Source organism: Chiloscyllium plagiosum, unplaced genomic scaffold (genome assembly GCF_037043375.1).
Source record: "Chiloscyllium plagiosum isolate Xiang-an unplaced genomic scaffold, Cpla_swu_hap1 HiC_scaffold_26, whole genome shotgun sequence".
Classification (NCBI taxonomy): Eukaryota; Metazoa; Chordata; class Chondrichthyes; order Orectolobiformes; family Hemiscylliidae; genus Chiloscyllium; species Chiloscyllium plagiosum.
In genome coordinates, this window is record NW_028270164.1 from 33086428 (window position 1) to 33106659 (window position 20232).

Here is a 20232-nt window from a genome sequence, read left to right on the forward strand (position 1 = left end):
TTGTTTACTACCCCCCCCACCCCCCCCCCCCCCCCCCCACCCTTCTGTATATAGACCAACATTTTCCTAGCTACCAACAGTTTTGAGGAAGAGTCCCTGGACCTGAAATATTAACTTTGATTTATCTTCACAGATGCAGACCTGCTGAACTTTTCCAGCAACTTCTGTTTTGCGCATATGATTCAAGTGTAATATCAGAGGGTTTGGAAGGCAAAGAGGAAAGTCAGAGGTGGGGCTGTATAGGGTGGGGTTCCATCAGTGGGATTGGTGGAAATAGCCCAGCCCAAGTAGTGCAAGGGTATGAGGAGATCCTGGGAGTTCAGGGTATCCACTATGAGAACATTCATTGCTATCTCTTGCTACTTGCTAGAAGCAGCTGGCAGAAAATGCCTAGGACAATGCCAAGAAATTGCACAGTCACTGACAGTTTGATGGACAAAAGCATGGGCTGTATTTCTGTTGGATGGTAGGACATTGGAGGGTAAAGGCATCAATCATGTAACTGCATAATGCAAGTAAAGTTGCTTCAATCTCACTCTCATATTAGAGAGAGATGACCGGTGGTGATTTAACCATATCACAGGTGAGGGGTGAGATTGAGAAGGAGAATCCTTCATGGCAACCTCAGCAAGTGTGGGAATTAAATCCATGCATCACAAATCAGTCCTCCGGGCAACAGACCTTCATTTGCAATCATATCATCATGCATGTGAATTTGCATGCAGTGTGAAAACGTCTGTGGTTCAAATATTGGCCACAGGTGATGCTTTTGCAAGTGCACAGAGATCATTATGAGATCATGGCATTGTCAATAATGTAGACTTCCATGCCCACTTGTTCTGTTCTGCTTACTCCCTCACTCTTACACTTTGGCTCTCTTGGTGTCACGGTCCTTGACTTCATCTCCACATCCTGTTCTGCTGTCCTTCCCCTACCCCCACAGGCTTGAATACCCCCACTTCCTATTGCCAGAAACTACATCTCTTGCATGGCATCCCCACTGCCTCCAACACAGTCACTTCAAGGTCCATCCTTTCCCATCTCCCTGTCTCAATGGAAAGACCGCCCAGTACTTGTTATTCTCCAATCCCATGACCGACGTTCACTGCACAGCCCTGTAAAAGGAATGACCGGACCCTGGACTGCTTACCTTGAAAGTCCCTAGCTGATGGTATTACCCTTGCATGATTGCCCCAACTGCTTGCCAAGGGTCTACAATATTGAACATAGCTCATTCCCTGAGCTGTAGTTGGACATATCTCCTTTCTCAAAGTGCATGACTGACTGACTGTGGCCCAGCTCTTGAACTGTGTGCAGAGTCTGCCTTTGACTAATGGTCCCAAGATCCCCTGAGTGACAGCAGCCCCTGTTCACTTGATGGAAAACTATCCCACACATAAATGTTGGCCTTGGTAACAATGTCCATTTTCTGAAGATGAATTTGGAGATATAGTCACCTGAGCAGTTGGAATACCATGAGCTGGATTGTTTGATCACTTTCGGGTGCAGTTAAGAATCATCCATATTGATGTAGGTCTGGAGTCACATGCAGGTTGTGCAAGAGTGATCACCTTCTCTCGTGAAGGATGTCAGTGACCTTGCTGGCAGTTTAGGAGATTCTGATACGCTCATGGTTGTTTTTACGAAAAGCAGATGTAGAAACAAATTGGATTCACATTAACAATCTGCTGTGATGGATTTGCACTTACGATTGAATTTTCTCCTCTTTCTAATTTTTCCTCACAGATCAGAACATTTGCACCGTGAACCCTGATTGGTGCAGCAGTGGAGCTGCTGTAGAATCTACCGAGAGGGTTCCAAAAGAGATTTGTACAGTTGAGGATGGTAGGGAGATTGAGGGGGAGAGGATACTTTGGAGGGAGTTGGAGGGGGCAGTGATGCTTACATCGTGAAGGCTGTTGACTGCCTTTCTGTACACTTAGTGAAAATGGAGTCAAGGGAATGGGGTGGGAGAGTACAAGGACAAACTGGATATATGGAATGGCTGGAGTATATGGCAGCTACTCTTTCCCCATGACTGCTTTCCATAACATCAACCACTCGGAGATAATATACTGTTGCAAGTGTCTGCCTGTAGATGATTGGAAGCTTGCCAATTTGCATCTATATCGTGTAGGTTTGAATATAATTTACAAGGAGCTCTGACCTCCAGCCGAGCCTTCGCCTCCTGTGAGTTGATGACACAGCAGAGAGTTGAGGGGGGAGGTCCTGTGCACTACTGCTAAAGTTCTACTGCCCTGGGAAGATGTTTACGAATTGCTTCATGTGCATTTGCTGCCTAAGCAAAATGTAGAATATGTTGGCATTCCAGTCTGATGCCATTTTTTCCCCCTAATTTTTCTTGCCTCACTCAGCCACTAAACCTGCCTCCTATGGGCCTGGTAAACTCTTCCCCACTGCATCTGCATATATCATCCTCACATTCTCTGCTTGGATCAGAATTATGTTCAAAATGCCTAACTGAAGAGAAGTATAATAATTATTCAGGAAGCTTCTTTATGAGAAGTGGCTTGTATTTGTTACTATAATGACAACAGGTGTCACATTGGCTCACAGCGCCAGGGGCCAAGATTCGATTCCACCATCAGGTGATTGTCTGTGTGGAATTTGCACATTCTCCCTGTGTCTACGTGGGTTTGAGATCCAAAGACAGTCCAAAAATGTGCATGTTAGGTGGGTTGGCCATGTTAAATTGCCCATAGTGTCTGTCTAGGGAGTTCAAGCTGGGTGGATTGGCCATAGGAAATGGTTTACAGGGATAGGGTGAGGGCGGGGATGGAAGATCGTGGGTCTGGTGGGATGCTCTTTGGAGAGTCGGTGTGGACTTGATGGGCCAAATGGCCTCCTTCCACACTATCAGCATTCTATGATTCTAATCGGTATTGTTATTTTTTACTGAAAATGTATTCAATTGCATAACATTATTATGCAAAGGAATTTTGATTCTACACACTTCATAAATGAATTCTCTGATTTAATTTTGTGAGGTGCACCTTTTTTAATATATCAGGCTATCTTAAACATATTGGTTCTGAGTGCTCCTTCAAACTAACGTAGTGGGTTTACAAGCTGTGTGGCATTCTCTTCAATAAACTGCAATGTATTTGATAGTCTGTTGATTAATCCATCGTGTGAATTACTGAGAAAGGGAAGAGAAGCTGTAAACAAAAAGCATCCGAAAACTAATTTTTAAGATAGGAGTAAAACATTTATTTTGCTGTGTAACCAAGAGTAGTATTAAACACCTTTTCGACGAGATATCATGGGTATGAAATACTCAGCACATGTTCACCATTGATCTAATATGCTTCATCTTCAACTGAAGAAGAGAGTATTCTGCTGCACTAACGTGACAGCTAACCTTTTCTTGGACTTGACAAAGCTGCTGAAGTAATGCCAATTAACAATAACTTCTGGACAGTTTTTTTGCTGTGGGCTTGTGTCCATTGGGAACTGGGTTGAGATAGTGAGGAAAGTAGATTTGCCTGAGACACTTAACAGCTGCCAGGCAAATTAGGATTTATGCTATCTTCTAGCATTTCATTCAAACCTGAGCTTCAAAGATAAAAAGATAGTGACAACATGGCAATGTTCTGTCCAATCCCCAATAGCAAATTGATTCATGTGTTTAATGGGAGACAAGAAACAGACATGCCTAATGGCTGTTTGAAATTTAACTTAAATTGCAAATGCCAATAATACTCGTGCTGACAAGCTGTTGGCATCTTTAAAATTTGATGTACTCTGAGTTGTAATATCTCACAATAAATTGAAATTGTTTAAATTGCCTATATAGGGTGATAAAAATATAGATGGTTATTGTGCCAAAACAAAGAAAACATGCAGGAAAACACTTCATTGTTATTTGAGCTGTCAGCCCGGCCTGTACCTTTAAGGTTCACTTAATTTAAGCTTGACACTGGGATAAATGAGTTTATAGATTCATTGGAGCTTTTTGTAACTGCACTGTAAAGTCCAGATTTGTCAGAGCTCTGCAGGTTCAGCTTGTAACATGACTCATTTATGTTGCTGGAAGTGACATTCAAAGACAAGATTCCCTGAAAACAAAAGGAATATGTTCAAGCCTTGGGCAATATTATTAAATTTCTCGAAGTATGTGGAGTCTGTAGCTCGCTGTGGCACTCTTCAAAACAATACATCAGTCAATCAGAGTTGACTTGACAAGCGATCAGCATATTTTCCTCCTGTGGTATAAATTGTTGTGGTCATTTGAGATTTCCTGTGATGAGCACAAGATGATGGCTGTGCTTTTTGTTTTTAGCAATATTTAAGTTCTCTACTACCTGACAACATTTTTGCACTGCGTTGCCACTATTATCTGTCACTCTATCAAATTTTGGAACTTCCTTCCAAACTGCACTGTGGATGTACCTGCAGCAGATGTACTGGAGCAGCTGAAGTAGGTGATTGACAAACTCTGCCTCAAGAGTAATGCATAATGGCAATGAATACAGGCTTTACCAGTGATGCCCACTTCCCCTTGAGAGAAATCTCTTTGAAAAAGTCACAATTGTTCTCTTGTTAGCATAGTTTTCATTTCTATCCCATCCCCTCATACTCAAGCTTGCTTCAAGTCTATTGCTAACTGGATGCAGTGTGTGTGCACTATACATCTCCATTAACAGTATCAACTGGCATGTTATTTTTCCTTTGTGACTCTAAATTTTGTGGAGCCTCTCTGATGCTGTGATTTGAATTAGTCATAGAAATTCACAAAGCTACATTTTGTTGCACTATTTTTAAAATGCCAGGTTCCATTATCTCAAGCATCCTCAGCCCAGTACCAAATATTGCAAATGGAACAGATCAGCACACAAGAATATTAAACTTTTTGCATATCTTATAAAACTCAAATGATTGATTCTGAGATAAAATTGAGGGACTTGAACTTTTCAACCTTGGCCTACTTTCCCTTTAGTGAATAATTGTGAAGCTCTGCTGGTTGAATGTCATTTAGTAATGGTTTGAGTATTTTAAGACATTTTTTATCTAACAGGAGCTTGGGAAAATATGGCAAATTCTAGCATTTGGTAGCAATAAATTTCAAGGGAAAAAAATACATTGGAGAGTTTTGTTTTAAAAAGGGCATTTTCTTACTGACAGGTGTTGAATGCTTTGACCGTGTCCAACAAAATACACTCTCTCGATATCATGTGAAAATATCAAAGAGGAGTTGTCATTGAATTTCCAAGTAGGTCAATCTGTCATGTAGTTGTGACTGGTTGTGTCTTCAATTTAGTGATATACTGAAATGGTTTTGAAATAATACCATAAGACATAGGAGCAGAAATTAGGCCATTTTTCCCATCGAATCTGCTCCACTCCATTCTGCCCCATTTTCTCTGTGATCTTTGATCCCCTTAACAATCACGAACCTATCTATCTCTGTTTTAAATATACTCAATGACTTGGCCTCCACAGCCACCTTTGGCAGTGAATTCCACCGATTCACCACTATCTGGCTGAAGAGGTTTCTCCTCATCGACATTTTAAAGGGTCTTTCCTTTACTCTAAGGCTGTGGCCTCAGGTCCTGGTCTCTTCTGCTAATGAAAACACCTTTCCAATGTCCACTGTATCCTAGGCCTTCAGTATTCTGTAAGTTTCAATTAGATCCCCCCCCCATTTAATGTTCCTCATATGTTGAGCCTGCAATCTATAGATACAGGAGGCAGATCAAAATCAGCAGATAAAATTAAAAATGTAATTAAAATTCCACTAGTTCCTGACTTGAATACTTAGCAATAAGAAGTGATGTTGTACTTCTGAAAATCCTATTAACCACATTTGAGATTTCCTGTTACTGCTGTTACAGGAATTGCTACCACAGAAGGGATTGTCACTTAGGTTTCACTCAGCCTTTTAATTATATTGTAGTGATTCATGTAAAGTCTGCTTTGTTCTCTATCTTTTATTTTCTTCTTTCTCTTCTTTCATTTACGTGTATGAACTTATGAACTGATGAATAAGAGGCAGAAGTAAGGCCATTCAAGCAGATCACAGTTGATCTGATTCACATTTTGATGAATTTCCCATTCACATCTCCCCCCAGTAACCTGTGATTCCCTTGCCTAATGAGAATCTACTCTACCTTTCTTAATAATATTTAATGATCCCAGCTCCACCACCTCTGAGGCAGTGGGGAAGAAAATGTCCTCAACTCTGTCCTGAAAGAGTGCTGTCTAATTTTAAGAACATGCTCCCCTAGTTCTGGTATGACCCACAAGAGGAAACAACCTTTCTGAATCTATTTTGTCAGGATCCCATAAACCTAAATCAAATCACGGCTTGCTTTTCTGTACTCCAGTGAAATCAGGCTCAGGCTGCCAATATTTCATCATAAAATAACCGATTCATTCCAGGTAGCAAGCTTGTCAACCATTTAAATCATTTCTTAAAAAAGAAACCCAAATTCGCACGCAGTATGAGAGTTGTAGTCTCAACAATGCCTCGCATAAAAGATGTGTACTATCCTTCCTTTTTTTTATATTTTATTAAACAAATTACAAAACAGTTTACCAAAAACAGTTAACATTTACAGCTGTATACAACAGCAATTTTACAAGGGAGAGGAGCAGCAAAGCCAGGCCCCAAACCCTACCGTTCAACCAGTTTACAGAGAGATGAGGACAAACCTCAAATCCCAGTTTCACATATGACAAGACAGCAACAATGACATTTGTACACAAGACAATCCAGTTACATTAAAAAAGTGCAGACAATACAGACCCAGCAAGCCCCCATCCCTCCCACCTTCCGGCCACTCTAAGGCAGCCCACCCCTACACACCTTCCAGCTCTTGGTCCACCCCGTGCCCCTTCCAGCTCTCGGTCCGCCCGACACACCTTTCGACCACCTCTGGGACAGCCAGCCCCAGTACCCGCCCGGGGTACTATCCTTCCTTTTATGTTCAATCCTGTCTCGAACACAGGATATCATTCTATTAGCCACCTTATTAATTTACTCTGCCTCCATTCAGTGTTTTGAGATTCATGCACCAGAACATCAAGATCCTGCTGCAACTTTGAATTCTGCAGTTGTTCTCCATTGAAATAATACTCTGCTCTTAATCGTTAGGCCAAAATAAACAACTTCACATTTTCCCACATTATAATCCGTCTGCCTGATTATTGACCAGTCACTCAATCTAGGGATATCTGTCTGCCGCCTCTTTATGCCACCTTCACAGCTTGCTTTCTCACCTGTCTTTGTGTCATCTGCTCCCTCACTGCATTGCCTTAGTCCATACAAAATAATAAGGTTCAGAGTCCACAATCAAATCCTTGCTGCAGAACTCTACAATGCAGAACACATTTGTTAATTCCTCCACCTAATTCAGGGAGGTTTAACAGATATGGGGCTAGATATTTAACTTGAGTGAACTAGCTGGTAATGTGTACCAACTGACTGGTTGGCTGACCATGCCAGGAGCAAAGAGGTTTATTTGGAAGCACTAGCTTTCAAGGAGCTGCCTCTTCATCAGGAGGTTGTGGAGCAGGACCAGAAGGCACAGAATGTATGGCAAAAGGATTACAGTGTCACGGAGTTGTAATGATATCTTAAACTTAGGTTAAGTCTTGCAGCTTTTAGGATGCAATGTGCTGGTTTAAGCTTTTTAATTTGTAAATTTGAGAACTTCTTTTAAGTAATATTCTCAAAGTGGCTTCAGTTTATCGAATGATGGGTGTTAGCTCAGACAATGTATTGAAGGTTTGAACTTAAAGTCTGTCCCAGTGTTAAGTCAGTTTTATTTCTAAAGTGGGACTTATAGAATATTACATGGATTTATGCAGTTTTTGAGCAAAATAAAATGTAATTCTGCAACTTTGTCTATGCCAGTCCAACACCGGCGCCTCCAAATCAGGAACAAAGAGGTTAGAGACAAAAAAAAACTGCAGATGCTGGAATTCAAGGCAGACAGGCAGGAGGCTGGAAGAACATAGCAAGCCAGGAGGCATCAGGAGGTGGTGAAGTCGATGTTTCTTCAGGACTGGGGGTCGGTATGGGGGGAGCTGCAGATAAAAGGGGCGGGGGAGGAGCAGAGTGGTGAGGTGGGGATAGGTGAAAACATGGGAGGTGGCAATCCGAGCTTTGCTCACTCCGAGCTGCTGGGCTACCCTTCCAAGCGAAGACTGCCTGTCCAGTAACAAGGTAATTCTTGGGAGCACAAGGAGGGTGGGGGAAACCCTGAGGTCGAAGGAGTCCTGGTCATAGTTATAGGGCTCTTGTCACCACTTGTCATTCTGCCCCCATAGTTATTATTTTAAACCTGACCTTTTGGCACCATTTGTTTCACTTGTAATTTCTATTACTATTTATACAATGTTGCAAATCAGGATAGCAACTTGTTGTAAAATAAATGAATTTTCATGATTGCTGATCCTTGCATTGCTTAGTCTGGGAGTGCAGACATGGCTATCCGAAAAGGCACAGTAACTCTACACTCCAGGAATGGATAAGTTTGTCCTTAGTGAATACAATAACGCATCATCTACAAACTTTATATTTGCTTTGAGAAGAAAGAATTAAACAATTCAAAGTAATTATTGAAAACCATCACATTTTTATATGTATCCATTTTATTTCAGATTCCTCAGATAAGCTATGCATCTACCGCCCCAGAGCTGAGTGATAACAGCAGGTATGACTTTTTCTCTCGTGTGGTCCCATCCGACACCTTTCAAACACAGGCCATGGTTGACATTGTCAAAGCATTACGTTGGAATTATGTCTCTACCCTTGCATCTGAAGGAAGCTATGGAGAAAGTGGAGTGGAAGCCTTCATACAGAAATCTCGGGAAGACGGTCAGTACTCCTTCGCATTTATTTTTAGTCGTGCCATAAGTAAATGGCCATATATGGATCAAAATAAATGATCATGAGGCAGATTTAGGTGGAGCATGTCTTTGTGTTTCCTTATATACTTAGCCTGTTTTTGATTAAAGCAGGATTAAATACTTAGCAGGATTTTTGATTAAAGTACAGGTAAAATAAAATGTGACAAAGAGCAAGCTGATAGTCAATGTCATAACAGAAAATATAACAACAGAATTAAAGGTAATTTATTGCATTTACCCAAACAAGTTAAACTTTTAAAGCTTAGGTCTTGAAAACCATTGTGTTTCTCTCCCAGTGTGTAAATTATACTAATACATAGCTTAAAATGAATTTGTATGCGCCTGTAATTTATTCCTGAACATAATCTAAGCCACTCAAATAATAAAAGCATTTCTTCTGAGCAATTTCACACAGAATTGTAATGCTGGGTGGCTCACATGGTTCAGGTCAGCCAATGCACTTGTGGGGTAAAAGCAAGAGGCTATTAACCTGTGCCGTTATGGAAAAGAAACAACTTTTTCAGTGTATTTCAGTGGCTTCTAATAGAGTGAGTTGTTTTTAATTGATATTGAGAATTCTTGACTGAACAAAAAAGACAGTAATTGGCTGAACAGCACCAGGTTTGCATAGGCTGTGCCAAAAGTGACTGTTTGCATTGATACAAAGTGACATAGAAGGCACTACATCACGTTTGTATTTGTTTGTGTTACAATGTGTTACACATCTCTATAGACCATTATAAATTGGAGACCAATCTCACTGTTGAATACGGATTACAAAATTCTGTCAAAGGTAATCGCCAACCGGGTCAGGTCTGCTCTGGGGTCGGTGATTCACCCTGACCAAACCTGTGCTGTGCCGGGCAGGAAGATCACTGAGAGTTTCGCACTCCTCAGTGATACGATCGCCTACGTGCAGGACAGAGGGTTGGACACTTGCCTGATCAGCCTGGACCAGGTGAAAGCCTTTGACAGAATATCACACAGGTATATGAGAGATGTTCTCTCCAAAATGGGCTTTGGGGAGGGAATCTGCAATTGGATGAGACTGCTCTACACCAACATTGTCAGTGCAGTCTCAATCAATGGGTGGGAATCAGATAGCTTCCCAGTTAGATCTGGAGTCAGGCAGGGCTGCCCCTTCTCTCCTGCCTTGTTTGTGTGCTGCATAGAGCTATTTTCCCAGTCCATCAAGAAGAATGCAAGCCTGAGAGGGGTGACTATTCCTGGCAGTGGGGCCCTGAAGGTTAAGGCCTCCCTGTACATGGATGACGTCGCCGTTTTCTGCTTGGATCCGCTGTCCATGCGCAGACTCATGTGCATATGTGACCAGTTCGAACGGGCCTGAGGTTCTACCGGTCCCCGGTGTTGTGAAGGATGGTCCTGGCCTCGCTGCCGCGGAACGCTCCGAGTAGTTGGACCGTTCCGTATCACCTGTCCTTTGTGGAGAAGTTTATGAAGAAAAACACCTTTGACCTCAAGTCCATCAGGAAGTGGTCAGCACGTAGTGTCCTTGAGACCCTTCGGGAAAAGGAGAGGGTGGATCTATCGAGCGGTTCCCTGAGCAGATTGTCAAAGCCATTTGGCAGAATGCCTCATCGCCAGAACTTTCCAACAAGCACCAAGACATGGCTTGGCTGGTGGTGAGAAGGGCTCTGCCTGTGAGATCCTTAATGCACGCCCGGACTCTCAGCCGCACTGCATGCTGCCCTCGAAGTGGCTGCGGGAGGAAGGAGACTGTCACACACCTCCTTCTGGAATGTGCCTATGCAGAAGAAGTCTGGAGAGGAATGCAGTGGTGTTTGTCGAGGTTCGTCCTGAGCAGCGCCGTGACGCGGGACTCCATGCTCTACGGCCTGTTCCCCGGGACGCACACCGAGACGATCATCAACTCGGTGAAGGACGCTCTCTGGGCAGTCCGAAACCTGTTGATCTTCCAGCTGAAGGAGTTGACCCCAACTGAGTGTTGCAGACTGGCACATTCCAAGGTCCAGGACTACGTGTTGAGGGACACGCTGAAGCTTGGGACAGCTGCCGCCAAGGCGCGGTGGGGAAAGACCACTGTGTAACGTCTGCCTGCCTAAAGAAGAACAGGGGGCCTGTGCAGTCATTTGGGCTCTGCTGACACCTCAGCTAAAAATGTAATCGTACAGACCTGTAAATAGGAATGATTACTCTGTTTCGGTATGCAAACAAATGGAATGTTTACATTCCAACTGTACAGGCCATTAAAGTATTTTATGAATAAAGTATATTTTTGAAATAAAAGAAATCTCTATAGACCATTATATTCAAACCCTGCTTTAGAATGGTCATACAAAAAAGAAGTTTGGGTTATTACATATTGTGCTTGTTTGCTATTTTTGTTTTTGTGCATACAGCTCATGTCATGAAAAAAGGGAAGAATTTTTATGTGCTGTGACACTAGCATATCAAACACAGTAAACGTTTTTTTATTCGTTAAGGGAACAAAAATCAAAATCGCTCAGTGCATGCGTCAATCAAACTGTTCGAACAGTCTGAGTACACATTAGCCAATTGCCTTTTTTTCTGTGTGGTCTTACATACGATTAAAAATGATACTATTGGTAGACTAATGTCTTATATCATCAAATGTTTACGTTTCCAGATAATGTTAGAGACTCTGCTATTGTTTTAAAGATCTGTCATCAATAGATCAAAAGAAGTTTTTGGTATTTGTCCATAATAACTTTACAGCACATGAACTCAGAAATGAATCGATTATTTGTTGGAAGCAATACATAACAATAGATGATCCAAATCCTGCAATATTGTTGAGTCATTTCATGGGTTATCTCTAAACCCAGTTTTCCACTGAATCTGCTGCTATAGATCTGTCTGGAAAACATTTTGATGTGTTTGAGAAATTTGCTAGGCATTTATTGATTTCACATTTAAAAACTGATTTGGAGGCATTGAAATCATAACTTTTAATCTTACTGTTGCTTTAAAGAGAAGAAATCAGAATGGCGAAAGGAAGAACTGGGTGGGGGAGAAATTAGGAAAGAGGGGTTAGGACTGAGTTGATATGAGATTAGGAAGGTTTGGCTTGAAGGAGAAAAAGAAGGAACACATGGAAATAATTGAATGGATGATCAAAGAAATCTGCAATCTTCCTTGTAACACGTTTTTCATGTATTGATTGAAATTTTCTAAACCAATTCACTTTGCATTGTGAAATATTGCACTTCCATTAATAATAGTTACAGCAGTGTGGAAAGTAAAAAGACGTAAGTTTTTCTCAATATTTACTTCCATATTTAATCTGGGTTTCTGAAATGAGTCAATCCATCAGCTCAAACACAGAAAATTTCCATTGTTGTTGGCAGAGTTTACACTGGAACTCCATCAACAAACTGGGTACAGGATTAATATAATTTAATTGAATTTGAATTTAATTTATTGTCATGTGTACGGAGGCACAGTGAAAAGCTTTATTTTGCGAGCAATACAGGCAGATCACACATTTAAGTAGAGAAAATTTAAAAGAGCAAATGGCAACATTTGAGAGAAAGTGAGAAATTATCACAATCAATCTATGGAAAAATGACATTAAATTAATGGTAAACCATCAGTCAACCTGCTAATGCTGCAACATACTGTCAATTTTACAATGTTGCAAAGAATCCTGATGTGTTCAATGTCAGGATATAACAACACTTCTCCACAGATAAGTATTGTTAAAACAGTACACAAGGGGAGGTTTTAGCTTGCTTGATGAGTTAAAGAAGCACATCCTTGCATAATTGGAGTCGCCTGAGAGACTGACATTCAGACAAATGAAAGTAAACATTCCATGCTGTGTACATTCTGGTGGCTGAGTGACTTCTCCTGATGAGCTTTCTCAAATTGCACCATTCTCTGTACACATCGGTGCTGCTCCTGCATCTCGTCCTCTTTCTCATTATTACCACGATTCCATTTTTTCCAAAGGAATATTCATAAGTACTGTAACATTATCATTTTTCTTACCACAGTCAGACCATCCCTTTTAAGATATGGTGCAGACTCCTTCCCATTCTGAATACAGTTTCAGGTCACATTGGTGATAAACCTTGTGCTAATACTCTTTAAACAGCTAGTGTTAGGAAGATACCATGTGTTTCCATCCTCCTCTCCATCAGTCAAAATCTCACCACATTGAAACAGGCACTTGAGGTTTACACCTTAAACACCCTCCACTGAAATTGAAAGCTAGGTCTGCCTGGTTTATTCCAGTGGTCCTTTAACTAGTATGCAGGAAACTTTAAGCATGGTCATTAGTTTGGATGACATTACACCATCATGCTATATTCAATTGCATTTCACTTCTGCCTTTCCAGTATATCTTAATAGCATTATTTCCCAAGTGATCCAGAATAGCTGATATGCCAGAATGTGGAGAGAAATAAGTGGAATACAATCTGGAAGGCACCTTCTGCTCATACTCAATTATGCCTGCACTAAATTTCCTGTGGGCAATTCTGAGATGGAGTATAGAACATATAACATAGAACAGTACAGCACAGAACAGGACCTTCAGCCCACGATGTTGTGCTGACCATTGATCCTCATGTGAGGTAAATCTAATGTATGAACTCTCAAATTTCTGTGACCATATGCATGTCCAGCAGTCTCTTAAATATCCCCAATGACCTCGCTTCCACAACTGCTGCTGGCAACGCATTCCATGCTCACAACTCTCTACGTAAAGAACCCGCCTCTGACATCCCCTCTATACTTTCCGCCAAACAGCTTAAAACTATGACCTCTCGTGTTAACAATTTTTGCCCTGGGGAAAGGTTTATGGCTATCAACACTATCTATACCTCTCATTATCTTGTACACTTCAATTAGGTCCCTTCTCTTCCTTCTTCTTTCCAATGAAAAAAGTCCGAACTCAGTCAACCTCTCTTCGTAAGATAAGCCCTCCATTCCAGGCAGCATCCTGGTAAACCTCCTCTGAACCCTCTCCAAAGCATCCACATCTTTCCTATAATAGGGCGACCAGAACTGGACACAGTATTCCAAGTGCGGTCTAACCAAAGTTTTATAGAGCTGCAACAAGATCTCATGACTCTTAAACTCAATCCCCCTGTTAATGAAAGCCAAAACACCATACGCTTTCTTAACAACCTGGGTGGCAAGTTTAAGGGATCTATGCACCTGCACGCCAAGATCCCTCTGTTCCTCCACATTGCCAAGAATCCTGTCTTTAATCCTGTACTCAACTTTCAAGTTCGACCTTCCAAAATGCATCACCTCACATTTATCCAGGTTGAACTCCATCTGCCATCTCTCAGCCCATCTCTGCATCCTGTCAGTGTCACGCTGCAGCCTACAACAGTCCTCTATACTGTCAACGACACCTCCAACCTTTGTGCCATCTGCAAACTTGCAATAGATGATGTGTGTGGAGGTGCAGGTGAATCTGTGGCGGTTCCAACCTCCACTCCCGGCACCTTCCCCTGCAACCGCAGGAGGTGCAAGACTTGCGCCCACACCTCCCCCCTCACCTCCCTCCAAGGCCCCAAAGGAAACTTCCATATCCGCCACACATTCACCTGCACCTCCACGCACATCACCTATTGCATCCTCTGCACCCGATGTGGCCTCCTCTATATTGGGGAGACAGGCCGGCTACTTGCGGAGCGTTTCAGAGAACACCTCTGGGACACCCGGACCAACAAACCCAACCACCCTGTGGCTCAACATTTCAACTCCCCCTCCCACTCCACCAAGGATATGCAGGTCTTTGGACTCCTCCATCGCCAGACCACAGCAAAACGACGGTTGGAGGAAGAGCGCCTCATCTTCCGCCTAGGAACCCTCCAATCACAAGGGATGAACTCGGATTTCACCAGTTTCCTCATTTCCCCTCCCCCCACCTTGTCTCAGTCAAATCCATCGAATTCAGCATCGCCTTCCTAACCTGCAATCTTCTTCCTGACCTCTTCGCCCCCACCCCAGTCTGACCTATCACCCTCACCTTGACCTCTTTCCACCTATCACATTTCCGACGCCCCTCCCCCAAGTCCCTCCTCCCTACCTTTTATCTTAGCCTGCTGGACAAACTTTCCTCATTCCTGAAGAAGGGCTTATGCCCGAAACGTCGATTCTCCTGTTCCCTGGATGCTGCCTGACCTGCTGCGCTTTTCCAGCAACACATTTTCAGCTCTTCCAGATGGTCATAAATCCTATCCCTCAGAATCCTTTCTAACATCTTGCAGACGACAGACGTGAGACTGACTGGTCTGTAATTGCCGTGGGGGATTTCCCTATTTCCTTTCTTGAAGAGAGGAATTACATTTGCCTCCCTCCAGTCCTCCGGTACGACTCCGGTGGAGAGTGAGGATGCAAAGATCTTCGCAGGCGGCAAAGCAATTACATTTCTCACTTCCCAAAGCAGCCGAGGCCAAATCTGGTCTGGCCCTGGCGACTTGTCAATCTTAATGTTTGTCAAAATTTTCAACACATCAGCTTCCTCAATCTCTCTCTGTTCCAGCATGCTTACCTGCTCCTCAATGGTTTCATTCACTACAAGGTCCTTTTCTTTAGTAAAGACAGAAGCAAAAAAACTCATTTAGGGCTTCCCCTACCTACCTCCTCAGACTCTATACACAAGTTCCCTATGTTATCCCTGATCGGCACTACTCTTTCTTTGATCATTCTCTTATTCCTCACATTGTGTAAAATGCCTTTGGATTCTCCTTAATCCTTCCTGCCAAGCCTTTTTCGTGCCCCCTCCTGGCTCTCCTCAGACCATTTTTGAGCTCCTTCCTCGCCTGCCTGCAACGCATCTCGTTCACATCCTGCACCTCGAACCTCAGACCCCATCCCTCCAACCGTAACAAGGACAGAACGCCCCTGGTGCTCACCTTCCACCCTACCAACCTTCGCATAAACCAAATCATCTGCCGACATTTCCGCCACCTCCAAAAAGACCCCACCACCAGGGATATATTTCTCTCCCCACCCCTTTCTGCCTTCCGCAAAGACCGTTCCCTCCATGACTACCTAGTCAGGTCCACGCCCCCCTACAACCCACCCTCCCATCCTGCACCTTCCCCTGCCACCGCAGGAACTGTAAAACCTGCGCCCACACCTTCTCCCTCACCCCTATCCAAGGCCCTAAAGGAGCCTTCCACATCCATCAAAGTTTTACTTGCACATCCACTAATATTTATTGTATCCATTGCTCCCGATGCGGTCTCCTCTACATTGGGGAGACTGGGCGCCTCCTAGCAGAGCGCTTTAGGGAACATCCCCGGGACACCCGCACCAATCAACCACACCACCCCGTGGCCCAACATTTCAACTCCCCCTTCCACTCTGCCGAGGACATGGAGGTCCTGAGCCTCCTTCACTGTCGCTCCCTCACCACCAGGCGCCTGGAGGAAGAACGCCTCATCTTCCGCCTCGGAGCACTTCAACCCCAGGGCATCAATGTGGACTTCAACAGTTTCCTCATTTCTCCTTCCCCCACCTCACCCTAGTTCCAAACTTTCAGCTCAGCACTGTCCCCATGACTTGTCTGGACTTGTCCTACCTGCCTATCTCCTTTTCCACCTATCCACTCCACCCTCTCCTCCCTGACCTATCACCTTCACCCCCTCTCCCACTCACCCATTGTACTCTATGCTACTTTCTCCCTACCCCTACCCTCCTCTAGCTTATCTCTCCACGCTTCAGGCTCACTGCCTTTATTCCTGATGAAGGGCTTTTGCCCGAAACGTCGATTTCGCTGCTCCTTGGATGCTGCCTGAACTGCTGTGCTCTTCCAGCACCACTAATCGTGTAATCATCTAGAGCTGAGCAAGACCCTTGCTTCCTCCATCTTATGTAAGCTGCCTTCTTTCTTTTGATGAGAAGCTCCTCCGCTCTCGTCATCCAAGGTTCCTTTATCTTACCCCTTCTTGCCTGCCTCAGAGGAATACATTTGTGCATTACTTGCAACAAATGTTCCTTCAACAGTCTCCACATGTCTATAGTGCCCTTTCCAAGGAACAATTGCTCCCAGTCCATGCTTCCCAGCACACGTCTGATAGTATCATAGTTTCCTTTTCCCCAATTAAATATCCTCCCATTGTGCCTGCTTCTTTCCTTCTCTATAGCTATGTAGAATGTGAGGCAGCTGTGGTCACTATCCCCAAAATGCTCTCCCACCGCAAGATCTGACACCTACCCTGGCTCATTGCTGAGCACCATATCCAAAATGGCCTCTCCCCTCATTGGCCTGTCAATGTACTGAGTTAGGAAACCTTCCTGAACACACCTTACAAAAACAGCTCCTTCCAAACCACCTGCTCGAAGGAGGTTCCAATCAATATTGGGAAAGTTAAAGTTGCCCATTACAACTACCTGACTACATTCACACTGTTTTCCAAAATCTGCCAACCTATGCTTTCTTCAATCTCCCTGCTGCTATTGGGGGGCCTGTAGTAAACCCCTAATGAGGTGACTGCTCCCTTACTGTTCCTAATTTCCACCCATACTGACTCAGTAGGCAGACCCTCCTCGACAATGGTAATTTCTGTAGCTGTGATACCCTCTCTGATTAGCAGTGCTACACCCCTACCTCTTTTTTCCCCCTTCCCTATTCTTTTTAAATGTTCTAAACCCTGGAACGTCCAGCAACCATTCCTGCCCCAAGAAACCCACGTCTCTGTTATGGCCACAACATCATAGCACCAGGTACTGATCCATGCTCTAAACTCATCACTTTTATTCCTGATACTCCTTGCCTTAAAGCAAACACACTTTAACCGATCCCTTGGTTCTCTCCCAGGAAATGCCTTCCCACTGGCTGCGCTACGTCTTGCTATTGCCTCATCTTCATCAACTCTCGCCTTCGGTATATAGCTCACGTTCCCACCCCCCTGCCATACTAGTTTAAACCCTCCTGAACAACTCGAGCAAACCTTCCACCCAGGACATTGGTCCCTTTCCAGTTCAGGTGCAACCCGTCCTTCATGTACAGGTCCCACCTTTCCCAAAAAGCAACCTAATTATCTACATATCTGAAGCCCTCCCTCCTACACCAGCTGCGCAGCCACGTGTTAAGCTGCGCCCGCTCCCTGTTCCTCGCCTCGCTATCTTGTGGCACCGGTAGTAAACCCGAGAACACTACTCTGTCCGTCCTGCTCTGCAGCTTCCACCCTAACTCCCTGTAATCACTTTTTATATCCTCGATCCTTTTCCTGGCTATATCATTGGTGCCAATATGTAACACGATTTCTGGCTGTTCGCCCTCCCCTTTCAGAATCTTATACACCCGATCGGAGACGTCCCGGACCCTGCCACCAGGGAGGCAACAAACCTTCCGGGATCGGGATCCTGATCCTGACCACAAAATCTCCTGTCAATTTTTCTAACAATTGAGTCTCCTACCACTAGCACTTTTCAGTTCGATGCCTTTGTCTCATGCCAATAAACTGGTCTAAGCTGGCCTTAGAATACCTAATTAAAAAGATGTGATTTAGAATCCATATGGAGGGAGAGGAAGTCCTATCTAAGCCTTTGCCTTCTGGTTATTGACTTGGCAACTTTTCTGTTGCCCCAGGGCTTGTCCAATGGGCAGTTATTCAAGATCTAAGCAGGATGCTTGCTGAGTCCTCATTCAGCAGCTGGAAGAGACAGTCATTGCCACATTGATGGGGGTCAAGGAGGAGAATTCGGCTTGGTAACATGCTGTTTGGCATCGTTGTTTTCCATCAGCATCTTGATTAGATATAGGAGGAGCTAGAAAAGCAGAGTTTTTGGAAAGGGACTGGAATAAGTTTGATAAAATTGTCTTTGTTTGCTCCAGTACATCAATTGAAACAGAAATTTGAACAATGTAGATCCATGATTGACAGAAGTGAAAAAAGGAGAAGCGTGAAGTAGATGGAACTAGCTCTTGGCTGTTCTTAAGAATAAAGTCCATCAGAAAAACTTGATGGATTATGGTTTATGGTAAATTTCCATATGGTTGAGCAAATGAGCCAAATACACTGCAACAGGTGAAGAAGACAGCTCGATACTCTTTCTCAAGAATATTTAGAGTTGGACAACCCATGTTGACATTGTCCGTGACATTGAAATCCTATTTAATGCTGAAAAATAGTTGGTGGTATTGCAGTTTCTGCATTGTATTTATGTTTAGGATTGCCTTAAATGACTCATTCCAACTACCCACAGGAGACTTTGTTAGTGTCAGTCCACTGCTATGCTTCTACGCTTGAGTAAAGTTAGAAATCTCTGTCTTTTTCATGTCAGGAGATGCATCAATTTTTAACACAGAGCAGCAGCAACAGTGGTAGCAGAAACAATCAATGGTTGTGGTATTCCCAAGGAGCTGGGCATCAAATGCACAAGCTTGCCAATTTGTGTATGTGTACAGCACATACAAACAATAAAAGGATATTATTCCCCTGAAATACATATGAAATTTGCCTGTGGGCAATATATCACATATGAATAGATGATTTCCCAGAAGTTTCAGGTTGCATTTATCTTCTAGCAATCCTGTGACTTCTCAGTGCAATCTTAGGTTATAGTATTTTACTAGGTCACATCTTGCGAAATATGGCTTATCTTCAGGGTCATGTTTGCTGACAGCAAATCAGAATTCCAATGTCTCAGATATCTTGAATGTGCAAGGCAAATTACAAAACCACAATTTGGTGTATTTGAACCATGATTGCAATTCTTACAGGACCTGGAATGGACAGGAGGACTTTCCAGGTCTTAGACTATAATGAACTCTTATTGCATGTTGTATGCTTAGTGCAGAGGGACTGGTATAAATTGCCCATGTCAGGCAGAATTGGCAGGGCAGAACTCCTTAACATGACAGTGAGACACTCGTCATCAGTAACTCGGACAAGTTCAGAGCTAAGAGGGCAGAGAGCAATATTTTGGGTGCTGTAGAATAGTCTGGCCCATATCAAGCAGCAACATACAGTGATTGAGAAAGTTATCAGTTGTCCTGAGTGAGGGCAATATAGATCACATGCATTGCGTCACCACCATTCCTATGGGACTGTGATTCATCACTCACTGGACTGCAGAAGAATCAAGAGTAAACAATTCTGATATGGTTTCCTTGCTCTTGGTTTTATCAAGGCTGCGGGGTATTCACCTGGCCCTTTGAAGGCTGTAGAGACCAGAGCTGAATGGAACCACTTGTATTTTGGTAAAAGGACTAAGATATGATGACTGAAACTCTGTAGTCTCTGTGGAAGCTAACTGTAAGCTCCAGAATGGCAATTGTTTTTGCAAAGTCAGTGGATTTACAGTTTACAAAACCCAGTCATTAACAAAATATTGCAACAAGATCCAACTTCTTAAATTAAAATATCAAGCAGGTGTTAT

At 43.3% G+C, this 20232-nt stretch overlaps 1 protein-coding gene across 4 annotated transcripts in view; it reads left to right on the forward strand.

Annotated features, from left to right (window-relative positions):
• LOC122563223 (metabotropic glutamate receptor 4-like) overlaps positions 1–20232 on the forward strand; it is a 1237105-nt gene that overhangs the window by 259600 nt on the left and 957273 nt on the right. For all 4 annotated transcript variants that reach the window (XM_087973618.1, XM_043716807.2, XM_043716804.2 and 1 more), the window contains exon 3: positions 8629–8845. In XM_087973618.1, coding sequence (XP_087829744.1) covers positions 8629–8845 — 217 coding nt within the window. The remainder of the gene's footprint in view (positions 1–8628; positions 8846–20232) is intronic.